Source organism: Ailuropoda melanoleuca, chromosome 4 (genome assembly GCF_002007445.2).
Source record: "Ailuropoda melanoleuca isolate Jingjing chromosome 4, ASM200744v2, whole genome shotgun sequence".
NCBI lineage: Eukaryota > Metazoa > Chordata > Mammalia > Carnivora > Ursidae > Ailuropoda > Ailuropoda melanoleuca.
This window is the reverse complement of record NC_048221.1, coordinates 32,933,003-32,957,448: the sequence shown is the minus strand read 5'-3', so window position 1 is coordinate 32,957,448 and position 24,446 is coordinate 32,933,003. Positions and strand designations below refer to the sequence as shown.

Here is a 24,446-nt window from a genome sequence, read left to right as displayed (position 1 = left end):
GGGGTGTGCCTGCTTGGTGGGTCAATGGCGAGGGGGGGGTCCACTACCCTGTGTAGCCCAGGGAGTGTTGGAACCATTTCCGGGAGGCTGCCGAGGCCCCAGGGCACCATTCCAGGCTCCAACTACAAAGGCTCTTTGAAGTTTTTACCACCTGGAGTGGGCTGTGTGCCCTGAGACTGTGAGGATTCGAGGGGTCGGTGAGGAGACTCGAGCCCTGCGCCATCCCTGCCTGGTGATGAATGCGTGCCTGGTGAATGGGTGGAGCAACTCCGAATGGCGGCCCAGGGGCCCCACCCTGCTGGCACCTCTTGAAGAAAGGCCACCGCCGTTCAGGCCGGCCTCTCGGCACAGTTCACCCCAGAAGGCCCTCTGCCTTGGGACTGTCACGCAGGCCAGGCGTTTCTGCACCGAAGGATCAAGTCCCAAAGTTCAGTGTCTAAGGTTGCATTGACAGCTTTATAAAATAGCAATTTAATTTATTTATACAATAAGCACATGAAAATAATATGCAAAAGAGAGGAGAAGAAAAATCGTCCTTGTCATACTACATCCGGTAGAAACATACTAGAGGATTTCCTACCTTTTCTCTGCGGGCATCTTTGGGAGAGTGGCCGTCATGGGAATTGGTCAGCAGCGCATCCTGCCTTTCACTCTAGATTGTGGTGTGGATGGGATCCTGAGTGCCAAGTACTGCTTGGTACCCAAGGCTGAAATGGGAGGGCAGCCACCAGAACATTAGCTTTCCTTCGGGAATTTGGAGTGAGGTTCTCCTTACAGGCTTCCCTGGCTATCTGAAGAGTGTTCCTAGGAAACCTTTTGTAAGCCAAAGAAGCAGTTACCATTTGGTTGAAGCAAAAATCATCTTCGGGTTTCTGTAGTTTAGCAGAAACAGGTGCTGATGTAGGTCTCTCCAGAAACAGGTCTCTTCTGAGTACGGAGTGGTGTAACTGAGACCTTGGGACAGCGAGGGAAACCCGTATTCGAGGCAAAGCCTTAGATTTGGAGGCATCCGCCCCCCACCGCTGACCAGCATTTACTGTGGAGAAGGCTGCGTGGTCTGCGCAGTGCAGTCGCTGTATCCTGTCACGTGGCAAGGAAAGGGGGACGTCTGCACCCTGCCCTCCCAGTGTCAAGACAGCAGTTTGAGCAGAACTACCCATTGCAGCTTCTTCACACCCTCTAAGAGGAGCTGAGTGGACACCCCTCGTTGAAGGTTTCTGGGATTGCAGCCTGGCCTTGACCCTTACCACTGCCATCCCTCCACCTGGCCCACCTCACTTTGCCAGCCCCTCGACTCCGGGAGGGTCTGTGCCACCAGCTCATCGTTAGGCGCACTGGTCCCTGCTTCCATCGAGGGACCAAGCCCAGTGGGCACGGACGCATGGAGCTTGCACAGGGCGACGAGGAGAAATTAGGCGAGCCTGGTGCGTTCCTGCAGCAGCCGCGGGCTCCCCGCTGGCGTTGGGGATTGCGGGTCTGTGGGACGCGGCCTGAGAGCCTGCCTTCTGTAGACCTCCCAGCAGGGCCCCTCATCGGTGAGGGCGCCAGGGTGCCGGAGAGGAGCACCAGCTGTGTGCAGGGTGGCGGCTTGCCATGGCAGGGGAGAATAGGGGAAGGAAACAGGATGTATTGATTGATTTAGGGGAAGATCAAGCCGAGAGAGAGAAGTGAGCAGCCGTGTTGGCCTTGACCAGTAAAGAAACACTTTCGGCTTTCCTGACCCAAGTCAGGGACCCTGTGTAGATGGGAATTTTGAGTGGAAGGAGCTCAGGTTGGTGCCGCTCTGCCCTGCTCAGATGCCAGGACAGGTTACCTCTCCATGGTCATGGGACTGACTCTGCACGCATTGGCCAACTGCTAATGTCCCCGTCTGTGTTAAAACGGCACAGCCTTTCTCCCTGGGGAGTGCAGTCCAGATGTGGCTTGTATTCTTCCTGAGGTCACTGGTGTCCGATAGGAGCTCCCCGAGTTGAATTCCTCATCACCCTTTCCCCCTGGGGCCAAGGGACGATGGGGAACTTGAGTAGGGCTGCCCCTCACCGCTGCCAGGTGCGGGAAGTACGGACTGTTGGCTGCTGCACAGTAACCCTGGCTCATCAGTGAATGTCTGGGGTTTGGGGTTAAATTGGGGAAAATGCAGGATTAACCTAAAACTCCATTTCATTAGGCATTTTCTTTTCAGTATAGCAGCTCTTCTACCTAATTAATCCTCGGCTAAACCTTTAATTCCCTTAAAATTTTTTTTTTTAATTGGATGGTTGGTCTTGCCTCAGCATTTTTTTTCTGAATAACATCCCTTTGTTCAGGTTTGTGGTGGTGAATGTGGGAGATGGAACTAAAGCTGTAATTCATTTGTTTATTCAACAAATATGTATCGAGCACCATTTATGTTCCAAGCATGGTTCTAGGTGCTAAGGCTATAGGAGTAAAGAAGATTGACTCAGAATTCTAATTACATTCTAATGATGTAATGACCTCGGGAGTACTTAATACCTTAGGAGGCTTTGTTTTGATCTGTTTATAATTAATAGACTATTAGAGCACTTTTTGGTTTATAGAAAAATTGAGCCGAGAGTACAGAGGCTTCCCGTATACCGTTTCCTCCAGTTTCCACTATTAATGTGTTGCATTAGCGTGGTAAGTTTGTTAGAATGGATGGGCCAATATTGATACATTATTAACTAAACCTGTAGTTTACATTAGGTTTCACTGTAGTGCATTCCTTGGTCTTCCACAAATGTATAATGACATGTATCCACCATTACAGTATCATTCAGAGTCGTTTCACTGCCCTAAAAGCCCCTGTGCTCCACCTGTTCATTCTTCTCTCCCCATAACCCCTGGCAACTACTGATCTTTATCCTGGCCCCCTTATTGTGCCTTTTCCAGAATATCCTATATTGGAATCACAGAGTAGGGAGCCTTTTCTGATTAGCTTCTTTCACTCAGCCGTGGGCATCTCCTTACGAGGTGTTTGTTTGTTTGTGCATCTTGGAATGGAATGCAGAACCCTGGTAGTTTGGATGGGGATCCCGAGGATTTACAGTCATTCATGGGCTGGGTCACTCCAGACGTCACGGAATGGTGGTGGCTGACGCGACCATGCATAGCTTTCCCCATTCCCGATCTTAGGCTTCCAGCTTGCCGTGTATAAGGTGGGGGAACCTGGTGGGCTCTGCTGCATCCAGCTGCCTAGGGCCACCCACTCCCAGGGGGATGCGACATCACGTCTCCTTTGCAAGGAGTTAATGAAAACAGTTTGTTGAAGACCCCCAGGGGAGAGTGACCCTAAAGGAAGTGACGGGGTCAGGAGGTTGGTTGACACAGCCCGGTCCTGCCTTCGGAGGGGTTGACCCCGCCTGCTGGAGGCTGTTTATCCCGCCACTGGGCTGCTCTTGTTTTTTATCCGATCTCCACCTGAATAAACAGATCCGGAACGTCATCTGCAGCCAGGCTGAGAATCTGCCAAAATTCCCCAGGGAACTGATGATTCACCAGCAGCAGTGGGGAGGGGTGGGCAGTGAGGAGGAGGAGAGAGAAAGAAACCTGCGTCTTCTGATTCTCATTTCCTGTCCAGCAAGCAGCCTAGGCTGGGCCGTTTCTGAGGCGTCACTGGTTTCTTAGAGCAAGTTGTCCATTTATGCAGTAGAACAGATGGTTTTAGTTTTCATTCTTAAGGCGAACAAATGTAAAGCGGACGAGTGAGGGGGCAATGTGTTGGATGGTCATTCTGGGAGGCGGAATGTTTCTTCACAGTGGCCGAGGAGCAGTCTTCTGGACGCGTTCTTTTTGCAGCCTCCTTCATATTTCAAGTTGCCTGTGGTGTTGTCCTGGCACATAAGATAAATTGCCAGTGTGGGACTTGGAATTATTATTTTTTATCCTTTCCTTTTTTGGTGCTCATTAGGCCTCCACTTAAAATAATTCTGTTGGATACCTGAACAAGATTAGATTCAGCTTGGCCATGCTCTGTGGCCCCAGGCTGTATTCCTGATGCTTTTTGTGGGGGGACAGGTGCAGGCAGAGGGACATGGGAGGGTGGTGGCCTCTGACGGTGTGGTTGAGGGAGGCAGCGGGAAACATCGCACTTGGATCAAATGGCTTTTCAGACACATTCCAACTCTGGGGAATTTGGTTTAAAAGAAGACTAGCTGTGTTGGCTGAGGCCGAACAGATGCGTGCACTGAGACTGTGCTCAGAGCCTCGCCTGGACGTAGATGCTAGCCACAGGTGCGTGCAAATAGACACCCAAAGACACACGCACAAGATGTGTTCCTAGCTCTGATGGCTGCAGTAACCCAAACCGGAAATGACTCAGTGCCCATCAACAGCAGGAGGAAAAATAAACTGCCGTATACTCTGTAGAAATACTACACAGCGCTGAAAACGAATTAACAACAGCTCATGCAACAACATAGATGGGTCCCGTGAACAGAATGTTGAGTGAAAGTAGCCGCATCCTGAAGAGCCTGTCTGGAGTGGTAACGTGTCTAAAGCACAAAAGTAGGCAAAATTAGTCGTTGGTGGTAGAATGGAGCTGCTGCCTTTGGGAAGAAGAACTGCTAGGAGAGTGACAGGCGGGAGGTGGGAGGCGGCACGCGTTCTGAATCGCGATCTGAGTGGTTGGTACGTGGGCGAACACGCGTGCGGGCTTGAAGCTCTGCACTTCGAATGTACGCACTTCTCAGTAGGCCTGTGTTATTGCCATGGAAACATTTGCAAACAAATACACAGCTGCCACCACTGGACCATATGGCCCCTCTGGTAGTGCTGTATTTTTCAACAAAGGAGAAATGATTATCTTCATCGGTGTTCTTGAAATTATTAGCATCTTTTGGCACTTGCCATAATGCAGCCAGCCCCCCTCAGGTAGGCCTCAGGGCCTCTCTGCCCTGTACTTGAGTTTTACACTAAATCAGGAATGACAGGGTCGCTTTCTATGGACTCCATGTCTGGGCTACAAAATTATTCTGTGCCCCAGGCAGCACTGAAGGGTGTGTCCTCCTTCCTCCGTTCCCGTCAGACCTTGGAGTGCCTGCTGTGTGGGGTGCAGGTGCTGGGGTGCAGAGCCGTAGAACGAATTCTGGGGCAGCTCGGGATGGGCCAGGCACAAGGGGCTTCTGGTGGGGCAGTGCTGGCCAGTGTATGACTTTTTTCCCCCCCTCTCCATTTCAGGGCTAGATTGTGTGAAACTGTTTCTTAGCCAGAGATTTAAACAGAGCAAGGTCCGGAATTTGAATTTTGCTGATTTTGTGAAGTAAGACATTTTGAAAGTTTGATATTGAGATAACATGGAAGACATGCTGTTACTAGTGAGACTCGACACTCCGGAGTTGACAGCTTGGATTTCTGGGAGGCACCATAATTCTCTGGGAGAGCTACAGGGCGTGCCTGCTTAGATGTAAGGACTGTGCTTTGGACAGCTTCAGTGTGTTTGCCTAATTGGAAGAATTAGAAGGAATAAGGATAAACAGTGAGGATCTCCGTTCTGTTTGCCTCTCTGTCTTCCCTGGTTCCAGTCAGGATCCTGGGTTTTCTTGAGGAACATTGTAATGGTGAATAATTAGGTCGCACTTCCTGAGGAGGGAGAGAAGACATTAGCGGGAAAGATTCTAGTTAGTGATGCCAGACAGGAGCCCGGGGAACCACGGGAGGGTTCTCTGCTATAGAGCGGCCCTGAGTGCCGTTTTGCAGGTAGTTAAACCAGATGCAGAAAGTGAGTTACTAACAGTTCCAAGGCTGCATCCGAGCTAGAATTAGAATCTGGGCGACTCTACTGCCAACCCCAACTGGTTGCTGTAGTGTAGACCAGGGGTCAGTAAACTATAGGCAGTGGGTCAGATGTGGCCCACAGCTTGTTTTTGTAAATAAAGTTTTACTGGAACACAGTCATACTTACTCCTTTAGGTATTGTCATATTACGTTCCAACATCAGAGTTGAGTACTTGTGACAGAGAACGCGTGATGCACAGAGCCTAAAATACTTACTATCAGGGTATTATAGAAGACGTCTGCTGACTCCTGGTGTAGACAATAGGTGCATAACTCCAGGAACCCGCTGTAATCCATTTGACCCACCTTGACCCTGCTTCCTTTGATCTCCTTTCCCTTTCTTCCTGGCTGTTGTCAGTGACATGAGATCTTTCCCACCACCAACGGGAGTACCTTGTAAACGCAGCTTTCACAGACCCATAGTGGAACAATCACTTATGATAAAAAGTTTTAAATGTTGGTTTCAAATGCCTCTGTCTGTTTTACTGTCCAATTTAACATTGGCTCTGAAAATGTAGCCAAGTGGAGAGAGCTTATCTTGCCTGCCCTCCGCCTTTGAAGACTGATTTTATTTTTGAAGCCTTTAACAGGTGTTCATTTAATAGACTTCTGCTGTATTAAGTTCTCCTCGCCCCAGAGGGCAGCCTGAGGGGTAAACCGACACTGGGCAGAGACGAGTACCCGTGATCTGTACTGCACTTTCCTCAGTCCCACAGCCACAGAACCGTTCTAATTTGGTTTAGCAGCAGAGAGAGGCTGGGTATCCCCCTGCAGCTCTCCATTCCCTAAGAATAGAGGTAGCCGTTCCTGCTTCAAATGCAGGTCCTTAAGGACATGATCTCAAAGGAACGATTCTTTCCATCCAGAATATCCTTGAGTAAGCAAGCTTCCTGCGCCTTGTTGCCGAGATGGGCCTCACAAAGCCCTCTGCAAATTTGCTGCTCACGCAGGCCTCCGGGAAGCTGGTACAAAATGATGCCTAGCTAAGGCCAATTACGCGGACTGGTCTGAAGTGACCAGGAAACAGCCAGCTAGCATTCAGACCTAGCCAAGCTGTGCTGAAGGTTTATGGATTGAGTCCAGGAGAGTGTCCTTAAAATTCTGCTGGGAGAGCCTCTCAGATGGCATGCCAGATAGTCCTGCTCCCCTGAATTTGCATTCTGGTTCCCCTTGCTCCTCAGCTGTGTGACCTCAGAAGAATCCCAGCAGATCTCTAAGCCTCAGTTGTCTTCACCTCTGAAGTACAGAGAATAATAGTACCTACCTCTTTAGATTGCTGTATGAGTTCCCTGAGGCTTCAGCCAGGGCCTGCTGCATACAGATGTTGAGTTATTATTGGTCAGCTGTTGCTAAAAAGAACTGGAACAAGGATCTAGAAGTTATAAAGATAAGTGTGGGCCTTCTTGGGAATGGGGCAGTTAGTTACATTAAAGGAGAGACCTGATGACCACCTCCTGTTGCCCACGGCATTAAAAGCATGGACAGTTTCTTGAAAGTGGATTGCCTCATGGAATCAGGGCAGCAAACACATTTTCACTGCTGTCTGCTCTCAAGGGAGTAGGAGGGCTTCCCCTGAATACTGGCTGTGGGCTCTAGCCTCTTTATGGAGGGGTGTCTGGAGGGGGTGTCTTGGACAGCCCAACTTCCCAGGATGGGGTAGGGTAGGGTGTGGTGCACTGGGGCCAAGGGTGTGCACGTAAGCCACGCTCGCTGAGGGGGTGAGGAGGGAATCTCTTGTAGCTGGTTGGGGGTCCAGCAGGTCTCCCGCTATGGGGTCCTGCAGCGGCTTTAGTCTGGCTTTGCTTTGAAGCGCAGCTACCCGAGACAGCCTGGTCTCCCAGTGGCAGGGTGTGACCCTCTCCAGCTGGAGCATACTTCATGCACAAAGCAAGACTGAGAGCTCTGAGTCAACGCTTTGTTCCTGAGAGAGGAGTCAGGCCTGCCCGCTTGCACTGAAATATGGCAGAGGAATAGACAGGAACTGGTCATTCATTAATTTTATTCATTTATTCTTTTGCCAGAGCACCTCCCCCAGACCAGATCCTGAGCCTGGCTCTGAGGATACAAATACGACTAATGAACAAGAACTGGTTTTATTGAGCAGCTGCTTTGTGTCAGGTCCCATCACCCGTGGGGCAGAGGGACTTCCCAGCTCCCTTCATAGGTGAGCCTCCTCTTGAGGTTCATGCCTTCATGTCGTGCCACCGGGATTTGAGCCCCAGGGCAGTGCTCACGGCATGTTCTTCTGTGCTGTGCCAAGTGCCAGCCCAGGAAGAGCTCCTGGCCGTGGGTGGAGTGACCACGGTCCACAGAGGTGTCTGACACGGCGTGATTCCTGCTGTGTGTCGGGGCTGGGGTGGTAGAGTCTGCAGGAGGACAGAACCATGCGGTCCGTTTTCCAGAGTACAGGAGTTCAGGACGAATTTGATCAGGGCTAGAGTGTAGAGCAGGGAGACCAGTCCAGGGGGGGAGGTGGTGGTACGTCCTTGGCAGCAGAGACCAGCGGTGTGTGAGCCCTGAGGACCCATGGATTCAGTGCAGGCTACTCTCTTGTGTTGTCTGGGCAACGTTGCCTCAGGGCTGTTGACGTTCTTTCTTTCCCTCACGTTCCAGGACTGAACTCCTCAGCTTTCATGATTTTTCTTCTGCTTAAATGCTGGCGAGTCCCAAGTCGGTGAGATTCAGAAATTTAACCTGTATTCATTTTTTAGGAATCATCCAGCACATGTTTACTGAGCACCTCTTACGTGCTTCACACTGTTCCAGTGGTTGGAGACAGATTCATGACAGGACAGATGGGGATCTCACCTTCCTTGAGCCACAGCCTGCTGGGAGAGAAGGTGTTAGACTAGAAATAAGCATATTACTGGATATATTAGGTGATAATTAAAGCTTTTGAGAAAAATAAAGCAAGTGAAGGAGTGGAAAGTGTGCAAGTGAGGGGGGGCGGGAGGAGCCTGTGGGTTCAGAGAACCTGGCCAGGTGTGCTTATGTCTCTTCGAGATCTGCTTTCCATTCTTTGGGATCGGTAGCCAGAAGTGGTACAGCTGGGTCAGGTGATATTCAGTTTTTGAAGAACCACCAGACCATTTTCTTCAGCACGGTGCCGGGGTTCCCGTTTCTTCACATCCTTGTCCACACTTGTTTTTTTTAATAATAGCCATTGTATGAGTGTGAGGTTAGTGATGTTGGGCGTCTTTCCATGTGCTCACTGGCCATTTATAGGTCTTCTTTGGAGAAACGTCTGTTCAAGTCCTTTGCCCGTTTTTTAATCGGCTTGTTTGGGATTTTTGTTGTTGAGCTTTAGGAGTTTTTTTTATATATTCTAGATATGAATCCCTTATTAGGTATGTGATTTACAAGTGTTTTCCCCCCATTCCTTGGGATGCCTTAACAGGATCTCTCTGGACATTGAGCTGGAAGTGGTCCATAAGCAGACAAGGATGGAGGCCTGCTAGCCAGGTTACCTTCATATCTGCAGACTAGAATCCTGAGCATCACTGTTTGATGCAGCCCCCAGCGGTCGTCCCCAGATCCCATGGGCCCCTCGCTTATCTTCTGTGTGTGGCTCTGTGTTGCTGCCCTCTCTCTCCTGGACTGTGGTGACACGGAGTCCCTGCTCCCCAGATTGGCCAGGGAGGCCTCGCTGGCGTGCTCTACCTGCCCTCCCAGCTCCCGGCCTGTGTGTTCCCTGAGTCTGCCCCCTGCCCCTGGCGCTGCCCCCACAAACTGCTCAGGGCGGAACTCACTGCTCCTGGCATGACTCGTCCACCTTGCCTCTGTCGTCCCCACTCCCACGCTCGGTTGTGTCTTGTGCCCAGGGCTGCCTCTTTGGCCAACTGGGGAAGTCTGCCGCACGTGAAAGAGCCCCATCCTCCTCACAGCATCCTTCCTCCAGAGTGGGCCTGGCGCACCCAGGGGCCCAGAACGTGGTTGAGTCCATGAATAAACAGATTGGCAAGAGAACAAAGAAAGGTAGACTATGAGGCCGGAGACAGAGGAGGGAGACGAGGTGCCGTGGGAGAAGCATTGGGGGTGGGGGTGGCTCACAGCTGTCCCGTGGCCCTTTCCTCTGTGTCTGGTCCCGTTTCGTGTGACTTGGGACAACCGGTGCTGCTTGTCTGCTTTTCTCAGATCCTCTTTTCCTGGCTCCCCGGTCCTGCATTCACAGTCCCTGGATGAGGCTCAGCACTTTGGCTTTTATTTCTTGTTCTTCTTTTCCCGTACTTACCATAATAAAGGTTTTCTTTTCTTTTTCCCTTTTTCTTTTGGAGTCCCCAAACTGAAGAGACCATCTCTATTAAGAACATAGTGAAGAACTCAAAGGAAATTGCTTTGCGGGGGCGGGGAGGGGACGCAAAGGGAAAAGTGGCCTTTCATTCCGGGGAGACGTCCCCGTGTGTGGAGTTGTGCTCTTGTAAATGGATTTTTGGGTTCAGGGCCTGGGAGAGTTGTGGAAAAAACAAAGGAGTGGACAAGCAGCCCCAGAGCTTCTGGGAAAGAGAGCCTTGTTTATGCCTGTTGGAACCGATTTGGTCAAGTGTTTGTTTAAAGGAGATGCCACTTGGTAAGCGACGCCCGGCTTACTTGTGTTGTGTTCAAGAATGCTTTGATTGGCCAGGGACCCTGACACTGTTGACTCAGAAACTGGCCCGAGTGAGTGCCTGGAAGCGGAGGCCCAACACTACCACCCAGCAGAGCCTGAAGCATCTGAATATTGGAACTAGGGCCGCTGTGGTTTGAATCTGCCCGGCAGAGCCAAACCCACGATGGGGGGTGGGGGGAGCCTCCAGCCTCGGTTAGCTTTGGTTGTCTTTCTCCTGATTAATAAAGACTGGTTGGTCGGTTAGACTGGAGGCTTTCCAGAAAGAGGACTACAGGTGTAATTAAGTCATGGTGGTAAAATGCCTTTCTCAGACGGGGCTTAAGAGCTCTGAACACTTAGGTTAATGTCAGCTTTCGTGCGGTTTCGGCTGGGTGATCCATGTCCCTGAAATAAGGGGTTGCGGCTCCATCTTCCATATGACGAAACCAAGGAACAAAGCTGTCAAGGGGGTAGAGTCAGGAGAGTCCGAGGATTCAATTCCAGGTAGACTGAGCTCCAAGTTGCTGTTCCCCTTAGGTTGTCAGAAGCATGTCATTAAAAAAAAAAAAAAATCCCTTGTGCCTGTCCTCACACCTGTCAAAACATGAAGTGCGTCATGATGCATTAAGTTGGATTAGACCTGTACTCTGAGCTCCGGTGCCTGCAGTCCCGTACCTGACGGGGCTGGGCTCTGTTCTGAAGGTTCAGGATGAGAACTGCACCTGGAGCTGGCAGGTTTCACTGGCCACGTTCTTTATGGGAACGCACACTGGTGAATTCTGAGTTCTGGTCTCGGTGTTCTTTGCACAGCATTCATGACCCCTGTGTTCTTGTCCATGTGGAGAGCAGCCCAGGCTTTGAACTTGGGCAGACAAACTAGTGCCTGCCAGAAAATTCAGTATTCTCTGTAGCAGCCAGCCAGCAGGTGATAACTTTACGGAAAGAAGAACGGGAGACCTCATGTGAAGGGTGCCACGAAGGTGTCTGAAAGAAACGGCGGGGAAAATGTTTCCTTGCAAAAAGACACGTTCAAGTGCCCTGCCCTTGTGTGTTTCAGGCAGCACAATCAGATCCGCAGCGTGGAGGGGAGTCAGCTGCAGGCTTACCTTTCCTTGGAGGTGCTGGACCTGAGCTCCAACAACATCACGGAGATCCGGAACACCTGCTTCCCGCACGGGCTGCGCCTAAAGGAGCTGTAAGTGCCCCTGCTCTGCCGTCGGCCCCCGCGTGTGGACACAGAGTGCGTGGTTCCCTCCCCACCGTGCCCCGGCTGAGTCGGGGGGTAGGCGCCCACCTTCAGCTCCCCTTGGCAGGGCAGGGGGCTGGGGACCCCGGTCCACTGTCTTCTGTTGGCACATTTGTAGAGCATTTTCGCATCGAGCAGCATTAGTCTGGCTGCACGGGTGACAGTGGAGGCGGGGAGAGGTGAGGGAGTCTCCCAGACCCACCGCGTGAGGGGAACAGCTGGCCCTCAAGTACAGGTGCAGCCTGAATATGAGGCCTGCGTTCTTCCTCACTTCCTGGGCTGCCTCCCGGGAGAGCCAGTAGAGAAGGTTCAGGGGCACTTAGCAAATGGCCCTGCGGGAAGGCCTCCCTGCCGAGGCTGACCCGGTACGTGCTGATCCAGGCACCACACTCCCGAAGCCTGGCACGAGGGTTCGTCAAGAGGCGCGTACACCCTTGTGTGGGTTCCCAGGACCTCCTAGATCTCTGTTGGTCTGCACCCTCTTCACCCACCCTAACAGCCCTTCTCACACGCAGCGGATGGGAGCAGGGAGGAAGAACCATTCAAACCTGTTGAGCTTACTGCTTGTTGTTAGAAAAATGTTGCTTTGGGGAAGAAACTAAAAACCTGGGCTCCAAAGATGTCTTCAAGTGACATGTGAGTTCTCATTCCCCGTGTTGTCACGGATCCGGAGTCATTTTGAGGCTCTTTCATGAGGCTGGTTTAGGGTTTTTTTTTTTTTTTTTAAGATTTTATTTATTTATTCGACAGAGATAGAGACAGCCAGCGAGGAGAGGGAACACAAGCAGGGGGAGTGGGAGAGGAAGAAGCAGGCTCACAGCAGAGGAGCCTGATGTGGGGCTCGCCCGTAACGCCGGGATCACGCCCTGAGCCGAAGGCAGACGCTTAACCGCTGTGCCACCCAGGCGCCCCTAGGGGTTGTTTTGACCCGTTCATGGAGGCCAAGGTCTGGCACATGGATTTTCTAGGACCCCCAAGGAGGGGGAGTGATTTTTTTCTTAGGCTGCATCCCGGCACCAGAACTGGAAACGGGAGGCCCTGGCCTTTGTGAAACCAGGGTGACAGTGCTGAGCCCCCACTCAGGGCTTTCCAGGGGTGTCCCCTTGCCACCTGGCACTCCCTTGCTTAGGACAAAGCAACCAGCAACTACAACCGGCAACCACTGAACCGAATGGCGGTGACCTCTCTTCATGAAAGCAGGAGGGACATTCTATTTTGGCAGCTCCTGGCCGGTGCGTCTCCATCACACAGACTGTTCTCCTTGAATGTGGAGTGTTAAGAATAAACAGTCCAGCCCCGTTTGCACAGAATCCTCATGTGCCCTGTCCTGGGCCACTGCCTGATTGGGGGGGGGGGGGGAAAAATGCCTGACCCCTTTCCGGTCTCTGTGGAAGCAAGTTCTCTCTGGTCTTTTTCCTTTTGGTTTTAGCCACAAACGGCAGCATTTGTCCAGGGAAGGCAGAAGGAACGAGATAGTAGTGGTAACTTCTGATAGGGATAACATACTGTTCTTCCCTTTTCTCTGTTTTTTCTTCTTTTTATTAGTTGAAAGAGTGTCGCACAGTGGAACGCACAGCTACAACCTGTATATTGCAGTACATTTTGAGGGAAAGTGTTCTTTACATACATAATCCTATGAATGGACATCCCATTGAAGAATTGCTTCTTGTCCAAGTGTTTCTTTGATAAATTTGAAATGATTAAAATGAATTGGCTTATACACATTTATAAGAGGATGTGTGTTCATGTGTGTATATATAAAGTTATACAGTGAGACCCACTTGAAAATTTAAGGCTGGTAGGGCATCTGGGTGGCTCAGTCAGTTGAGCATCTGACTCTTGATTTTGGCTCAGGTCATGATCTTGGGGTCATGGAATTGAGCCCTGAGTTGGCCTCCCCATTCAGCAGGGAATCTGCTGGAAATTCTCTCCCTCTGCCCCTCCCCGCTCTTGGGCACTCTCTCTATCTAAAATAAATAAATAAATCTTTGAATAAATAAATAAATAAAATTTAAGGGAAAAATTAACTTCCCTAGAATTAATAAATCAGTTCTGACCTTGCCTAGAGGTTGACTTTCTGATTCCTAGGGCTTTTCTCACCAACTTTGAACCCTCACCCTTGGTTAGTGGGTATTGAGGGGATCCTGTGGGTACCTGTGGAGATGGCCCCTCTGCACGGCCCGGCTGGACTGTGAGGGTGCTGGGGTAGAGGTCAGTGACGTTGACCCCACCCTCCAGTGGAAGGCAGCCCACTGGCTACAAGCACCGTGTGCTCTGGGCTGAAATGACACTTCTGTCGAGGCCTGAAGCGATGGTCCCGACAGGCAAGTTTCCAGGCTCACCCATTAAGGACTAAAGATGGTAACTGTGTCATCAGAAACCCATCCCTCTGGGTGTGTTTAAGCTTTTTTCCCCAGCTTAGCCAGGGATGTCTGTAACAGAATGAGGAAGGGCCCCTACTGACACTACATTCTCTGTCCTGTACCGTTCCAGCAACCTGGCAAGCAACCGGATTGGCACCCTGGAGTCGGGAGCATTTGATGGTCTGTCACGGTCGCTGGTAATGCTTCGCCTGAGCAAAAACAGGATCACGCAGCTTCCCATGAAAGCATTCAAGTTACCCAGGCTGACACAACTGTGAGTACAGAAACCTGCACTTTAATTAAGGTTAGCCAAACTTTATGGAGGCCAGATTTCCCCATGGACCTCGTTCCAAACACGACCCCTTCCTCACTCCCCCTTGGTCAGACTCTGCATAAACTATCATTAATGGCCCTGTGGCAACACCTAATAAAAGCAAATGAGAAGCTGGGTCTGGGGCCTGTGGGCTGCCTCAGGTTGTGGAGAAATCAAGATCCATTGAGGACATACGTGCTTGTCCTCATTGGCACTTTCCAAAATGAAATGAGGAGTCCTGCTGGCTGGCTGATCCTGGCTAATGCTTAGGCTGTGTGGGTCGGGGTGTCTGTCTTGGGGGGTTCGTGTGTGTGTGTTTTAAAGTTCCCATAAAATCTGTACTGTCCAGCACCTTCTGAGCAGTCTGACAGGAAGTCGGTGTAGCCAGAGGTGGAGGTGGTGAGCGGGAGCTTCTGTGTCGTGCGCTCAAAGCTGAGTGCACTCCTAGAGTGAGACAGGGTGTGGATTCCAGAAACCTGTTTCCTGGAGCCCAGTGGATCATGTGCTCCCTGGTTGTTTTCCTGTGTCCTCTTTGTGTCAGAAGAGTGTATGTCGGGAAAGTAAGCTAATGTCGGAGATTGGGTTTAAATAGAACACAGTAGTTGTTCAGGGTCAGGTTTGGCAGCAAGACGGGGCGCCCTGCCCCCCAGCGCCCTCACGCCTATGCTTCCCTCACTCACACACACACTCTCACACATACACACGCTTTCTCTCACACATACACTCATCCTCACACATACACTCATTTACACACTTTTACACACACTTTCACACGTACACTCATTCACACTCACATGCTCACACACTTACACATGCACACTCGCACATTCACTCATTCACTCAAAACACATGCTCTTACATACACTCATTCACACTCAAACACATATGCTGTTACACACTCTCACACACACACACACACACACACACACCCCGTGCAGAGCATCTCTGGTCTCTCGATGCTCAGGAGGTTGTGTGCAGGGCAGCGTCATGAGACACTACAGAAGTATTTGGGGGAAAACCAAGGGCTTTCTGGCTAGCCATGCGTTCTCCCCCCCTTTGCTCAGTGTTACTAATGCATCCAGCCCGCCCGGATTCCTGCAGTCTTCTGGTGCACCGAGGCTTTATCACACGGTTGGAAGCCGGCTGTGTGTGCTTCATGGTGTGTCAGCTCCCCTCCTCCCCCACGTGCACTCGCTCCTCTCCCATCAGGAGAGACCCCATTAATGCCTCCAGGGGAAAGTGTCATTGCCATCTGCTGTCCAGTGGTTGGGTTTTTCCTGGGTCAAGGCATCTAGTATGCATTTCTGTTGCTGAGCTAAGACCTCACCTAAGACATCCCCATCCTGAGTCACAGCCACTTCCTCACAGCAGAGTCATGGATGTTTGGGGAGGAAGTGGCGCACTCGGTCATTGGGAAGCGTGGTGGGGCTGGCTTCTGGGGGGCCCTGTGCCCTCTCCCATTCACGAGCCCTGGCCCAGTCTGTGTCCGTGCCTGCGTGGCGGGCAGGAGCCGCCGTTAAGACACCCAGTGGCCCCCGCTGTACCTCTGAGCTTCGCTGGGACGTCCTCACCACGGTTTTCCCTGCTGGCTCAGAAACCCAGCTGGGCCTGCATGAGAACAGTTGTGGGGGGGAACATGCAGCGAGGCCTCAGCCCACTGTCTTCCGTCTCTTTAGGGACCTGAATAGGAATCGCATTCGGGTCATCGAGGGCCTGACGTTCCAGGGGCTTGACAGTTTGGAGGTGCTAAAGCTCCAGCGAAACAACATCAGCAAGCTCACGGATGGGGCCTTCTGGGGACTGTCCAGGATACACGTGCTGTAAGTGGGGTGCTGGGTTCTGGGCGGGGCCCCTGCTGGGCTCCTGCGTGCGTGCCTCCGCCCCCTGCCTTGCCGGGCCGTGGAGCTCTGCCCCCTGCCTTGAAGGACCCTGGCGGACTTCCGCGGGACCTGGCCCCCTGCCCTTTAGGTGTCGGGACGCTGGGCGGTGCTCAGTAGCTTTGGTGACTTTGCCTAATCTAAGGGTCTTTTTCTCAGAGGTCAGGAAAGGCTCTGGGGGGAGTTTCCGTGGGTCTGGTGGAGGAAGCAGGCTGGTGAAGGTGGAAGACGGAGCCGTTTGCTCAGGCTTCTCTCCCCCTGCCACGTCCTCAGCGAGCAGCAGGGTGCAGATTGGGCCCCCTCCCACGGGCTGCAGGAAGTTCCCTGCCTCCCTGTTTGGGACTTGCCCGTCTGTCTGGATGTGCAGGTGGGCCTACAGGATCGAGTTCATCCTGGGAGATTTATTTATGTTTCGTGAGCTAATCAGGCCCCTCGGTGCAGATGTTCCACTTTTTACAAGGGAGCGCTCCCTCCTGCCAGATGTGCATGGTCGCACAGCACGTCTGCAGCAAGAGTCACGTAAAGCAGCGGCAGGAAGGCCTGTGGAGAAGGGCAGAGAAGGCGGTTACCGATCTTCCCTTTTTAAACATTTAAATTAGCTTGTTTTCAGCGGTCCATACAGTCAGAACAGAAATGTAGCCTTGGCCACTCTCCTCCCCCATTCTCTCTTTACCCCGCTTCTGCTCTCAAAGGGCAGTCTCTGATCATCCTCTCCTGGTTGGTTTTTCTTTGTTCTTTTTTTTTTTTTCATTATTTTATTTTTAAGTAATTTCTACACCCAACGTGGGTCTCAAACTCACAGCCCTGAGATCAAGAATCGCAGGCCCCACCGACTGAGCCCGCCAGGAGCCCTCCTTGTTGGTTTTCCCCGTCTTAGTGGGTCACCTGGAGACTTGTTATGGTCAGTGATGTAACTTGCTCAGGAACACCCCCCCACACACACACACGCGTGAGCATGCACGCACACACACACCCCTCCCTTCCAGGTTCTACAAGTTATATCACTGTGTTTATGTCCTTTGTTATCTTGGCCACGGAAATAGAAAACAAGAACTCTGCATCCCGTCTCATCAGCTCTGCGCCATGCTCATTATCAGAAGCGTCCCTGGTGACCCCCTCTTCCCACCCATCCCCAAACCCATACACTCTGAGGTGAGGGCATCAGCATTCACACTGCGGTCCTGCTTCTCCTTCTCTTCCTGCTCCTGGGGTTGGCTGCACGTCTTTTTCTATCTATTCAAAAGCACTTTTACTGGACCTCCTTAAAACTGTCAATTTGAGCTGTGAAATCCAGGTGGTCGTGCGCTGGGTGTGCTGAGATTCAAGGAGAGTTCTCAGAAGAAAATGGAGTTAGCACATACCCTTTGGTTTTAAGTCGGGCACACTCATATGAGTTGAAGATGATGAGTTGCCCGAGAGGTTATTTATAAATGGGCTCACCTTTTGAGCAGTGGCGGAAAGTGAGACAGATGAGAGCAAAACCTGGTTGCCCACAGGTCTTGTGATGTGAACGTGTGGCAACACTGGAATTAGAGGCCAGTCTGGTGGGGTCATCCTGGGTTTGGGTGTGCAGGGTCTGGAAGCAGGTAAGAATGTCCTCACATGAGGGACGCCCTCCACACTGCGCTGAAATTCTGGCATTTTCCTGTTTGCTTCTCGTAACAGCCTTGTGAAGTTGCTACCCTTGGGTCTCTCCATCTTACTGATGTTTCAGCCCCATTCAGTAAAGTGGCAAGATGGGGGTTTAAATCCAAGTAGTCTGACCCCAGAGCTAAGGCGTGTCTCTAGGCACCATCGTCCTGAGCCCTGACTTGGTTCGCCAGACCTGGGTTTGAATTCCAGCCCCTTACTGCTTGCAGAGAGCTGTGGCATGAAGTTAGCTAACTTCTCCCAGCCGCAGTTTCCTTATCTCTAAGAGGGAGATGATAGGTATGCCCCACTTTCTCTTTCTCTTCCTTTCACGGGCTCGGGTGTTGCTGTGCCCTGTGCTCGGAACCCCTCTGCCCAGTTGGGCGTCTGGTTCCCTTGTAGTCGGTTAACCAGGTCACATCAAGGACATTTCCCCTTGCCCTCCGAGCTCCCGAGTTGGCCTGGACGCTGACGGCCGTCTATTGGGTTCGCCGGTCCTCCCCCACGTCCTCCCCAGACACACGTGAGCACAGACACGCCCCCGCCACCAGGCCCCCCATCCTCTCACGTGCCGTCGTTAGATCCTCAGTGCACCTGCGTGGGGTGCAGGGGGACCACCCGCATGCGGGGCTGTCAGCAAACGCGAGCGCGCCGCCGGCAGGCCCACCCTCACCCCCGTGCGCTGTCGTTGCAGGCACCTGGAGTACAACAGCCTGGCGGAGGTGAGCAGAGGCTGGCTGTACGGCCTCTCGGCCCTGCACCAGCTCCACCTGAGCGGCAACTCCATCACCCGCATCAACCGAGAAGGCTGGGGCTTCTGCCCAAAGCTGCACGAGCTGTAAGTGTCCGGCCTTGGCTCTGGCAGAGAGACTCTTAGGGACTTTCCCCGTGGTGACCCCTCTGGAGCAGGAAGCCCTAGGCCTGATGGGGTCCGTGGCACAGCGGGCTCCGCAAGCTCAGATGGGGCAGGCAGGCCTGCAGCCTGTGTCGGGGTAGATGGCCCCAGCCAGCCATGCCCAGAGCGGGACCTCAGTGCTTTGAGAGGGACGCCCTCCTGATGTCCTCTCCTCACCCCCGCTTTCAGATTTTCTGGGGCTGCAGGGGTGGCCCTAGGTCCCTACAGGCAGCCTGTGCCCCAGGGGCCTTCTTGGCCTTGGAGAGGGTTCTAGAAGGGAAGCCTATGCAGTGTTCTCCTTGCAGCTGTTTGGAGAGCTTTCGTACATTGATGGCTATACCCAGTGATACGCACGTCTGTAGTGAAAAGGCTTATTTGGGCTCACACACAGAAAGGACTGTGACCCTGAGCGATGGTGACACCCTGACAGTGGGAGAATTGCATGGTCGGGGCATCTGCCTTCCTTCCCTTAGACACGTCTTCAGGCCCTCAACTCCTTCCCTGTCTCTGTCCTGCGCCCCTGTGGCTGGGGGACGAGGTGCCTGTGCTCCTCCCTGAGCTGTGTGTGGCCCCTCCTCCCTTCCGGACACCCCCAGACCAGGCTCCAGGCCGGGATGAGAGATCCTGAGACCGACAGTGACCTTCCCGCCCGTGGCAGGAGGGCCTGGGCCTGGTGTGACATTGGTGCATCACTGGCCAATAAAAGGGCACTGCCGGGGCCCCGGGGGCACGCTCGCGCCCCCTTGTTTCTGACCCCCGTGCAGAAGATGGGTGCTTTTGGAGGAAAAGAAGTAGCTCCCCACCACGTGGGCTCCTTCCCCATAATGCACTCCGGGTTTCTCAGTTCTAGCGCAGTCCACTGTGTTTATTTGTGGGAGAGGCTCTGGGTGGGTTTTCTGTTTTTTAGGTTTGACTATAGGAGAAGATTCACCCACTGAAATGAACGGCTCTTTAAAGTGCCAGGCCTCTGTCTTGTCTCCGTCTTGACCTCACCAGGCAAGCAAGGCGATGTTTAAACTCGGTGTTGAGTCTTGAGGTGTTCGTTGTTTTTTTTTTCCCCAAGATTTTTTATATATGACAGAGGGGGAGAGAGCACAAGCAGGGGGAGCGGCAGGCAGAGGGAGAAGCAGGCTCCCCTGCAGAGCAGGGAGCCTGATGTGGGACTTGATCCTCAGACCCTGGGACCATGACCCAAGCTGAAGGCAGATGCTTCACCGACTGAGCCCCCCAGGCGCCCCGAGGTGGTGTTTTTTTTCTCTTCTTTCATGTTTTCCCCACACCCACGGCACACTGGCCTGGAGTTCTTATTTCAGCGACCCATGATTATCTCACATAAAAATCCATAGTCCTGCGTCTTTCCTCTTACGTACCTTCCTGGGGTTGTGAGTGTGTGCGTGTTAGTGTTAACCTTGTGGGTTTGGCTTCCTGGCCCTTCATGGCAGTGCGGCTGCCTGTTATTCTTATGTGGTATGGTTGGCTTCTGACCAGCTCTTGGCTCAGGCCATGGCCCCCCCAGGGAACCCCCAGGGCTCCTGGTTGGTGGTTGTCCAGGCCTGGGAACCGTGAGGAAGCAGGAGGGGCCTCCTCCGTCCCCCCTGCCGAGCCAGGCCGGTGGCTGAGTGAGGAGCAGGGTGCTGCCTGGCTGGAGGCAGGGTTTGAGGCAGCCGTGAAGGCATGTCCCCTGTGCCCCTCAGGCAGCCAGAGCAATGTGAGCTGTCATCTGTCCCCGTAACCAGGGGCGGAGAAGGTCACAGAAATGCCTCAACTGCCTGTCAGTTTGCCAGACGTCCAGTAACCTCAGAGGCAGAGGGAGCATTGCTCTCCAGCGTTTCCTGCCTCTCCTCTAAGCTCAATTCTGTAATTGCAGGTAAGGATGTATTTCTGATCACTTGCCCGGTTTTTCCGCCTGACAGACACACACCATGACTTATTTCTCCGGGAGGGAAAGAATGTTACTCCCTGCCGCCTTTAAAAACTCATTAATCTTCTCCGAATTTATTTTGCTTCTTCCTGCCCCAACCTAAATTTCCCATTTTTCAACGATGGAGGATTAATAGGACAAGTAGCCAACCCAGGGCCCTGTGGTGTCAGAGGCGCGGGAGGGCGTGCTGGGAGGAAGGTTTGATTCTGATGCTCGGGGTGGATGTGTGATTTGCGGGGCCTGTTCCCTGTCCTGCTCACAGTAAGATGGGGGGCATCATGCGAGGAGGCCGGCTGGGGTGGGAGCTCCTAGACAGGAGCCGGTGGCCTGGGAAGGCAGGAAGTTCTGTGAGGCAGCCCGCCCACAGAGCTGCTAGTGGTGCCCTCTGCTGGCCGATGTCGGCAGTCTGACGGGGCTCCCTTGCTCACTGTCCGAGCCCGCTGGGGTCCAGTCCAGGGTCTCAGGCCCCTGTCGTGAGAGGTCTCTGATAGCCTGAGTCAGGATCCTCCATGGACCCCGGCATGAGGGATCGGAGCCTTGAGGGTTGTCGGGTTTTATGACCTCGTAACGTGCTCTCTGGTCTTTGTGATCTATACAAATACTCCAGGAACCGAACTCTATGGGTGTGGAGCCCTGGGGGTTCCTAGCTGCATGACCCCTCTGGCCCTTGGGATTCTGGTGAGCCTGCCAGTGTCCCGTCATCCCAACGAGATCCTGCTGACTGCGGCTCGATGTTGAGGAGAGGGCAGGGCGTGCCCGTGTTAGGTACGCGACAGTGACATTTGCTTGCCTCCCCCAGGGTCTTGTCCTTCAATAATCTCACCCGGCTGGATGAGGAGAGCCTGGCCGACCTGAGTAGCCTAAGCACGCTGCGTCTCAGCCACAACTCCATCAGCCACATCGCGGAAGGCGCCTTCAAGGGACTCAAACACCTGCGTGTTCTGTACGTCATTCGCCGTGGGATGGACGGAAGGAAGGGGTCCCCGGCTGGGAGGGCAGAATAGAGCCAGCCAGCTGCCTTGTGGAATTCCCTTCTCACTGCTTTCAAGTCAGGTGGATCCAGAGCTGACCCCCTGTGTGTGCAGAGTATATCACACTTCCGTAGAATCAGCTGAAAAACTGGTTGAGCAGAAGAACGTCTCTCAGTCCCCGCGGGGTGGTGCCGACAGGGTGACAGTGGCTCCAAGCCCTGCCATTCCTGAACAGTAGCTCCTGCGTGCCCCTGGCGGGATGCTTGGGCCACATGGCCGGGAGCAGCGCCGCAGACCTCAGCCGTGTGCTCCATCTGTCTCCTCCTGAATCTAACCCCTGTGCCGTCAGCACACTCCGGGTCCAGGAGGCCCCATTTCAGGAGAGGCATTTAGGAACTCCCGTGTCTTTCCTTGAGGCTCAGTAGGGTCCGTGAACAAAATAGAGGCAGTAGTGTCCAGAATTTTCTTTTAAGTTCCGTGTTAGATGGGGTTGCCAGAAGTGGCTTCAAGATGCTTTTCTGGGAGTTAAAATTTTTCTTTTGTTGGCTCAGAGAACTTCCAGGCAACTCTGGGCATTCAGCCCCCAGAGAGGGGTGGATGATTTCCCCCCCAACAGTCACGGTGGGATGTGAAGCCCCCTTCCCGGCATGCCCCGCTGCATAGAGGGCCTGCTCCAGGGTGACAGGGAGGGAGGCCTGTGCACTTGCACCTGGCCCAGAGGCCAGAGTCGGCTTCAGTGCTGGGCCATTGTTGGGAGTGTGAAAGAGCCCGGATGCCAGGCTATTAAGTCCGAGGTCAGCCAGCCTTTGAGCGCTTGCAAGGCCCAAATAACAAGGCCGGGAACATTCAAATTGAGCCAGAAAGAAGAGAAAAGCTTTGGCAGCCAGAGCAAGGAGCAGGGAGACAGGCTCACACAGCGGAAGCCCTGGGTGCCTGGCTTTCAGTCTGAAGATAATAAGGAGAACCCCGTTGAAAGGAGGGGTCCCTTCCAGCAGCAGAATCTTTCTGCTCCGAGCTTTCTGCTCTAAGATAAAGGTCAGAGGGAGCACTGCACTTCCCGGGCGGAGCTCCCCTCCCTCCTGGCAGTGCTGATTCTTTGCGAAGGCCCTCACGGGGCCAGGAGCAGCATCCTTTTTGGCATGGGCAAGGGTTCAGGAGAGGAAGGCGTAGGAACCCAGAACCGTAGGGGACGTTGGAGGGACTGCTGGTGGGGCAGAGTGGGGGCCTGGTCACCAGGTGGGAGCCTCGCCTGGCACTGGGATCTGCCCTGGAAGCTGGGGGAGGAAGCTGAGTCATCTGCCTTGTGATCTGCATTGTTGGAGGAGACTGGGCTGAAAAGTTGGCCTCATCCGCCAGCCCTGGCAAGTGGGTCACAAGTCTGACTCAGCGCCCAGATGTCGTCCCTGGCTCCGAGTCAGCGCCTGTGCAGGCCCCGCGAGGAGGGGCGACTCTGGCCTCCAAACCCACTTGCCAGCATGGAGTGGTCCCAGGGAGGACCCCATGTGGGGGCCTCTTTCTTCACTGTCTCCTTCTTCCGTGTGCCTTGGGCGGTTTCTTAGTTACGTCTAAGAAAGGGACTCTGGTCGGTGTGAGAGCAGACAGGAACCTTAAAGAACCTTTCAGGCTCATTCTCAGTACCACTGGTCAGATGCCTGCTCGGTGCAGGGGTGGTTCCCATGTGCTGACTGCACCCTCTCCCTGCCCCAGGGCCAGGTCCTACCCACGTGGGGAGCACCCACGGAGCTGGGGGAGCTCCATGTTTGAGGCATGTGTCCACTGTGCAGGAAGGCTGAGAACGCCAGGCCATGCCCCAAGGTGTGTGGAATGGGCTTGCTGTGGCTCAGCGCTGACACTTGTGTTGCCCATACGTTACAGCTGGGCATCTAGAATCCACCCAGATGTTTTCAGCTTCCAGCTGGCAGAGTGGGTGTCCATCTATTTTCCCACTTGATGTTAAAGAGAGTTGAGAACTCAGGCTGGATGGTGAACCTTCTTTCTGTCTCCTCCCCAGGGATCTGGACCATAACGAGATTTCGGGCACGATAGAGGACACCAGTGGCGCTTTCACGGGGCTCGACAGTCTCAGCAAGCTGTGAGTATCTCCGCGCTCTAGCTTCTGTGGTTGGTGAACAGCGGTTCTCGGGCTCCCCCACCCTCCTTTGTTCTGGGCCCAGCTGGAACAGGGCTGGCTCGCATTTATCTTTCTTTTGTTTGGGGAGAAAACTCTGAATAAGGGAGCCAAGGCATCCCAGCCTCTCTCTGGCCAGTGGTCTCCTCACTGCCCTGGGCGGTGGTTTCCCTGCGGCTGAAGACTGGTGTTCAGAGGCCTGTTAGATTTTCCTTTTCTGCTGAATTTGTGACTGACATAGAAACAGCTACATTTTTTGTCTTGCTTTGCACAAAGAACTCTTGGCCTCTTAATTCCTAGAAATTGTGTGAAATTCTAAAGCCAAGTACTGTTCGTGGTTTGGAGTCTCTGGTCAGTACTTTTGTTGTCAATCATAACGTTAAACAGAAACAGTCATTACCATAGGTTAATTGAACAGCTTCGAGGTTTCTGGTGTTTTTATTTGAAGCTCCTAGAATTTGTCAGTCACTCTGCAGGGCGCGTACGTGTGTTATATCTAACAAGCTCCTGAGTGCACGCCCTATTCCGCACCGTTCTGTGGCTGGAGAAACACAGGGGAAGGGATTATGCCCCAAACCACACAGTGGGGAGGCTCAGGACCGGCTCCAGAGCTCTCACTGTTCTCCCTCGTTCCACCTGCTTGCCCTCCGCGTGTCACCAGCCCTCCCTGCGTGTGTCCTCCAGGAGTGGGGACGGGAGCTGCCATGACCACTGACTAGCGACTCCAGGAGAGCCTGCGGCGGGGG

The 24,446-nt window shown here is 53.1% G+C and overlaps 1 protein-coding gene across 1 annotated transcript in view; it reads left to right on the top strand.

The window, feature by feature from the left end:
* The window catches only part of LRIG1 (leucine rich repeats and immunoglobulin like domains 1), a 111,136-nt gene that overhangs the window by 62,916 nt on the left and 23,774 nt on the right, over window positions 1-24,446 (top strand). The window contains exons 4-9 of the mRNA XM_002920762.4: window positions 11,415-11,552; window positions 14,097-14,240; window positions 15,956-16,099; window positions 18,480-18,623; window positions 21,401-21,544; window positions 23,584-23,664. Of these exons, the coding sequence (XP_002920808.4) occupies window positions 11,415-11,552; window positions 14,097-14,240; window positions 15,956-16,099; window positions 18,480-18,623; window positions 21,401-21,544; window positions 23,584-23,664 (795 nt within the window). The remainder of the gene's footprint in view (window positions 1-11,414; window positions 11,553-14,096; window positions 14,241-15,955; window positions 16,100-18,479; window positions 18,624-21,400; window positions 21,545-23,583; window positions 23,665-24,446) is intronic.